This window comes from Pygoscelis adeliae, unplaced genomic scaffold, assembly GCF_000699105.1.
Source record: "Pygoscelis adeliae isolate BGI_AS28 unplaced genomic scaffold, ASM69910v1 Scaffold372, whole genome shotgun sequence".
In the NCBI taxonomy this organism is placed as follows: Eukaryota; Metazoa; Chordata; class Aves; order Sphenisciformes; family Spheniscidae; genus Pygoscelis; species Pygoscelis adeliae.
Window position 1 is genome coordinate 1,539,329 of NW_008824357.1, and position 6,441 is coordinate 1,545,769.

General features: G+C 40.4%; 1 protein-coding gene across 1 annotated transcript in view; it reads left to right on the forward strand.

Annotated features, from left to right (window-relative positions):
- The first annotated feature begins 126 nt into the window (after positions 1 to 126).
- Positions 127 to 6,441, forward strand: part of KCTD9 (potassium channel tetramerization domain containing 9) — an 8,873-nt gene continuing 2,558 nt past the window's right edge. The window contains exons 1-11 of the mRNA XM_009319538.1: positions 127 to 167; positions 1,082 to 1,203; positions 1,860 to 1,903; positions 2,077 to 2,173; positions 2,694 to 2,752; positions 3,356 to 3,484; positions 4,128 to 4,195; positions 4,296 to 4,391; positions 4,846 to 4,995; positions 5,376 to 5,481; positions 5,757 to 5,890. Of these exons, the coding sequence (XP_009317813.1) occupies positions 138 to 167; positions 1,082 to 1,203; positions 1,860 to 1,903; positions 2,077 to 2,173; positions 2,694 to 2,752; positions 3,356 to 3,484; positions 4,128 to 4,195; positions 4,296 to 4,391; positions 4,846 to 4,995; positions 5,376 to 5,481; positions 5,757 to 5,890 (1,035 nt within the window). The 5' untranslated portion in view covers positions 127 to 137. The remainder of the gene's footprint in view (positions 168 to 1,081; positions 1,204 to 1,859; positions 1,904 to 2,076; positions 2,174 to 2,693; positions 2,753 to 3,355; positions 3,485 to 4,127; positions 4,196 to 4,295; positions 4,392 to 4,845; positions 4,996 to 5,375; positions 5,482 to 5,756; positions 5,891 to 6,441) is intronic.

Here is a 6,441-nt window from a genome sequence, read left to right on the forward strand (position 1 = left end):
TCCCCAAAAAATACAGTGGGCGGCTGCCGGCGTTTCTGCGTGCGAACGCTGAGGGGAATCGCGACAAGCCGAGAACTTGTTGCCGGAGTCGCAGTTACAGTCATCTTCATATCGTCATTATTGATTCGCGTCCTGCCATGCACGGCCTAGGTAACGGCGGGAAGCGGGTAAATTAAATGCTGCAGGATGTCGGGGCTCTGCCGCGCCGAAGTCATACCGCATGTGTTCGCTCCGGGAGAGCCAACGAGTAACGCTTAAACCCCGCTCGCGTGTTTAAAACCTACGCAGGAGCGCTCTGCCGCGCCGAAGTCATACCGCATGTGTTCGCTCCGGGAGAGCCAACGAGTAACGCTTAAACCCCGCTCGCGTGTTTAAAACCTACGCAGGAGCGCCCCAAGGGTGAAGACAGGCCGATGTCCAGGCTCAGCCTGTGCGCGACTAGCAGAGGGAAAGGCTCTGCCGCGCCGAAGTCATACCGCATGTGTTCGCTCCGGGAGAGCCAACGAGTAACGCTTAAACCCCGCTCGCGTGTTTAAAACCTACGCAGGAGCGCCCCAAGGGTGAAGACAGGCCGATGTCCAGGCTCAGCCTGTGCGCGACTAGCAGAGGGAAAGGCCCTGCCAAGCAGCTCTGCTAAACATGCCGCTGTCCGCGATCTCGGATTTTTCCCATCCGCATCTCTGGCATTAAGGCAGTTCACGTGGCTGTAGTTTCATCTTTGCGTTTAGAGAGGGAAGTAAATTCGGGAGAGGCTCGGAACAGAACCAATGGCAGTGTTTCTTTAGAGAAATAAATAATTGAATCATAATATTCTTACAGTACCAACACTCATTCTTTAACTGCTGCTGCCACCTCGGTATTGTTGAGCCTTGGTGAGAGATGTGCAAGCCACCCCGTTTTAAGGCAGCTATGGTTCTAACATCAAAGTTGGTGTGGTTTTTTCCTTTTTTTAGTAAAGATCCATACATATCTTCCTCCTCCCCTCCCTCCCCCCCCCCGAAGCTACTGATAGCCCTGGTAATAAGTCTGAAATGGCAGAAACTATATGAACACAGTGCCTATAGCTACCTCTCTTCCACAGGTTGTGGCTGTGTATGGGACTTTATCGGATTTGCTATCTGTGGCTAGTAATAAGCTTGGAATAAAAGCGACCAGTGTATACAATGGAAAAGGTGGACTCATTGATGATATCGCTTTGATTAGGTAAGGCTTATCCAATAAAAGTCTAATCACGGATGCAGATTAAGAGACTTACTACCCTATTAATCCTCTGACCTTAATCAATAACCAGTGCTTTCCTTAAAAACAGATATTATCATTTCCAGCCAGTGTGCCCAAAGGTGCTTTCATGCCTCAAGGAAAAGTCATGCTGTTTTTTGAACTTCAAAGCATTTCTATCTTGATGAATCAGAACTTGATACAAGCTGCACTTTATGCCTTTTAACATCCTGCTGTGTTGAGTCACAGTGCAGTGTGTGTACCAGGAAAATCCCACTATTCTAGTCAGCACTTGGAGGTTTTTTTGAAAAGGAGACAAACTCTAGCATTGCTTTGGCTTCATAGAATACTCCCAGAGTGGGGAGAAAAGCAACTATTTTGTAAAACTAAACTGGTTAAGTAACAGAAGTGATCCCTACCTGGTTGATACAGATAACATCTCCAGTGAAGTCAATCGTATTACAGTCCACTGGAACCTGCAAAATTAAGATAAAAATCAGATACTGAAGTTCTAATTAGTGGCAACCGATTATCGTTTACCTGAAACTAATCGGGAGGGGTTCCCACTGTCAATTAGATTAACAAAAAATGATTAATCTTTTTGGTTTTTTTCTTCCTTCCCCTGCCCGCTCCTCTGTCAGGGATGATGATGTTTTGTTTGTCTGTGAAGGGGAACCATTCATTGGTAAGTCTCTAATTTTTAAGTTTAACCTTTTGTTTAATGGAAAGAAGTTTTGTTTTGCTTTAATGTAAATCTAAAATTTTATTCTCTGGTGTTTTCAGAAGATACCTCTTACCATAATGAGGATTCAGAAATATTCACAATTTTTCTAATAATTACTGTCTCTTTCTGTATAGATCCTCAGACTGATGGGAGACCTCATGAAGAACTAACAGGGTCGCACACAGATTGGTTAACACTCAATGTTGGAGGCCGATACTTCACCACTACACGGTAAAAATGCAACAAGTTGGTTTTGTTCTTAAAGGACTTGATTTCAGTAAAGTAGTTATAGCAGCCGGTAGTGTACATTCAGTTGGTGAGGCTTCAGACGCTCTTGCAAAAGAGCTGGAAAAATAACTTACTATGGAGCAGGAGGTCTTACACTTCTGCAACTTTCTCTGTATTTTGTATTTGCTACCACAATTTTGCAACAAATTAATTCTTAAAATAGTTTACATATGAAGTAACAGTGGCAAAAACTCTGAACAGGCCTGGATTTATCCTTGGAATATTTCAGTGAACTAAGTGCTTTGTATTTAAAGTACCTTTATGATACCTCAGGTCAGGAACATATTTTGCTATCGTGCTCTATGAAATTAAATCAGTAGTGTTGTAGCTGTTGGAATGCATATCACACACCATTGTTACCTTCAAGCTGTCAAGGGCAGAAAATACGCTCCAACCAGCAAGTTTGTCTCTTGAGCAAAACATTCCATTGTAAAAACAAAATTGTGCTGCCTTTGTTTTCTAGGAGCACTTTGGTTAACAAAGAACCTGACAGTATGTTGGCCCACATGTTTAAAGATAAAGGTTAGTGTATTGAAATAAACTTTATTTTTTAAGTATCAAATTAGCCAAGTAGGCAAAAGGCACTATCAAGTTGAGACTCTTGTTCATAAGTTGAAATATCAAAAGTATGTTAAAATATAAAAGCAGAACGTATCATCTTTTTTTTAATAATTGTTTATTTCTCTGTTGCCCATGTAGTGCTTGTCATCTCACAAACTGAAAATTTAACTTCCATCCATAGTTAATATTTTGGGGTCTTTGTTTGATTTTAGGTTTTCATCTTACTGTTGCATCTTGCTCAGTTTTGTCAACGGAATCAATGAGCAAACACTGTATGAGACAGCCTTTAGGAAACGGGGCCAGACTAAAATCTTAATGCTGCTTTTATTCTAGCAGTGAGTCTTATGTATGTGATAAAATGTTTTAGTTATAGTAGGAGCGAGTTTGTTTTAAGGCGATTTCCCCCCCCACCTCGCTCCTCTTTTCCTTCCTTTTCTCTAAGAAACGCCCTTTCAAGTGGAATGTTTCATAATCCAGTACCCTTTGGTAATAAAAATCTGAAACTGAAGCAAATGCTCTTCTATTAATATATCAAATTTAATTATATATATGTTGTGGAAACAGATGCTTGGGGAAATAAGCAAGATCATAGAGGAGCATTCCTAATTGACCGCAGTCCAGAGTATTTTGAGCCAATTTTGAACTATTTGCGTCACGGACAGCTCATTGTAAATGATGGCATTAATTTGCTAGGTAGGTATTACCTGTATGACATCTCCTAAATTACTACTCTTTAGAAGTTAAACTTTGCCCTCAGGTAAATATGATCAAGTCGGTGGGACTTTTGTATGCTCATCTAAATGTCTGGGATTTTTATTTGGTGAATTTATCTCAAGCATTGCAATTCCACATGCTTGGTTTAATGCGGATATACTGTTTAAACTTATTTATCTTGAGACCATTAAAAATTCTCCATGCTGGATTCCTATCTGGCTGTAATTCTGGGTTTGAATATCTTTAACCTAATACTGGTATTGGAAACATCCTTTCTGAGTTATTTTTTTCCTTTCAGCCACAAGCAAGCTCGCTTTTCCTCTATCCAGTTACATGTAATATAATGTATGTTGTTGTCGGTTTTATTCGTTTATGCATTTCTTCAAGACTCCTTAAACTTCAACAAGTGATCTGTTCATCTTTGTTAGTGTAGCTAAAATGTATAAAAGATGTAAGAAAAAAAAAATTGCTCCTCCAATAGTAAGGATGGATTAACCCAAACTTCTTGGCATGTTCTATAGCCATGGTGTGGCTATACGCTGCCTTCTCCAGTAAGGGAAGAAGAGTGCTCTCTTGTTTAACGACTCCCTGTAAATAACAAATACTGCTTTGTTTTTGTTAGGTGTTTTGGAAGAAGCCAGGTTTTTTGGTATCGATTCACTAATTGAACATCTAGAAATAGCTATTAAGGTAACTTGTTTTCTTTAATACGTGAATGCACATGTCCTATTCTTCCAGGCAATATATAATTTAGTCCTATCTATTAGCTTTTAAACAACTCTCTCAACAGAATTCGCAGCCAGCTGAGGATCATTCTCCTATATCTCGAAAGGAGTTTGTCCGCTTCCTGCTGGCAACCCCAACCAAGTCTGAGCTGCGATGTCAGGTGCGAAAATGCAGACTTTGTCTTGATCTGTAGTGTTGGTGTTGGGTGGTGAATTATCCTGCAGCAGCGTGTGACAACATGAAATTCAAACAACGTGCGCTTCCCCTTCCTGCTTTTTAATTGAGTTTTGATTCCAAGCTGTGGCAGAGTGATCTTAACGTGAAATTCAAGTGTGCTGTTTGGGCTGCTTTCCTTCTTCAGGTTGAAGGTTTCCTGGAGGAGCAATTTGTTAAGCTATTCTACTTAAATGTAAAACGCCCTAGCATAACCAAGGACAATGCTTGATAGCTTTGCATTTACGATTCATTAGTCTTATGTAGTAGAATAGATGGTCATGTGTGTGTATATCTGTGTATACTTATATACACAGATACGTATACGTGATTCTCTTGACTGTTTTGTGTTCAGAGCTACACCTTCTGTAACTTTTTTGGGGTTATTGTTTTGTTTTTAGGGTCTCAATTTCAGTGGAGCAGATCTTTCACGTCTAGATCTTCGATACATAAACTTCAAGATGGCTAACCTAAGCCGTTGCAACCTAGCACATGCCAACCTGTGCTGTGCAAATCTTGAAAGAGCTGACCTCTCTGGATCAGTGCTTGATGTAAGAATTGCTGCGTCTTGGAAAGTCTGGGCTGTTGTTTAGTTATTTTAAGGGCAGAGGAATCGGAACAAGCAGATAAGTGTAAAACATGTAGTTCTTCAATATTTTCTGCAATTGTTCTAGTTAGATCACTTCAAAAGCTTTTTGAAGCTATCTTAAGTTAAAAAAAGGAAAAAAAGGGCAGTGGGTGAGAATTATCTGCCTTCCTGATAAAAGAAGTAATAGTATAGCAAGTTCTTACACTTCCTCGCAGTAACAAGGCTGTTGTGCTTTAATATGATTCACTTCTGAAACAGAAATGAAAACTATATTCTGATCATTTTTTGTATTGTTCATCTTTGCATGTCTGTGAATCTCACTGACATGTCTATCTCTATCAGTGTGCAAACCTTCAGGGGGTAAAGATGCTGTGTTCCAACGCAGAAGGAGCATCTCTAAAAGGGTGCAATTTTGAAGATCCATCAGGCCTTAAAGCTAATTTGGAAGGTAAGATGTTTTTGCCTGTTAGATACTCTGTGGAAACTGAACCGTGTGTTTGTAAATCTGTATGGCATGTGAAAAGTTTAGCTGTGGTTTGTACGATCCCATGTTTTCATGAGAAGAGGCCACAAATACTGGACTGAGTGTGTGACCGTATAATCATTAAATTCAAAGTTCTGCCTTGACCTCTATCAATTTACATGGCTCTGAGGAATCATCGTTCTGGAGCTACTGTGTTTCTGACTGTTTTTCCTCATAAAACTACTCTTTGTGTGTTTTAGGTGCTAACCTGAAAGGTGTTGACATGGAAGGTAGTCAAATGACAGGAATTAATCTAAGAGTTGCAACGCTGAAAAATGCAAAACTAAAGAACTGTAATCTTAGAGGAGCAACTTTGGCAGGAACTGATTTGGAAGTGAGTTATGATTCATTTTTTATACTAACTAGTCAACTGATAAAATTTTGGGGATTGCTGGCTTTTGACTGAGTTCTCCAGCTTCGAACCAGACAAGAGTGCATTAGTCTTTTTTCAGTCTTAGCGAGATACGGATGATCTAGGGAACCACATTTCATTTTAGCTTCAGTTTGGAAGATGAGTCTAAAGTCTTGGATTTGCCGGCACCTCAAAGCCACAGGAATGGCTTGTATCATCTCAAAAGTGATGCATGGAAATACTGCTAACCTAACTTCTTAGTGTGTGATCATGCCATCACTGAAGAGAAATGGAGTTGCCTGCATTTGGGGGGGGTGTGTGTGTGTGTGTGTTGATCCTGGGACGTCATTTGTAGAGTAATGATGAAATCTTACCTGACTGGTGGCACGTGATACACTGCCATCTATTACTTAGAAAGGCAAACTAGCTCATTTTGCAAGCTGTGTACACGGCTGTTCTTCCTCAAGTACTAGAGAAGTATTCAGAGTAATAATCTGGTGAGATTGCAAGAGGCAGCTTCTTTCTAGCTTTGT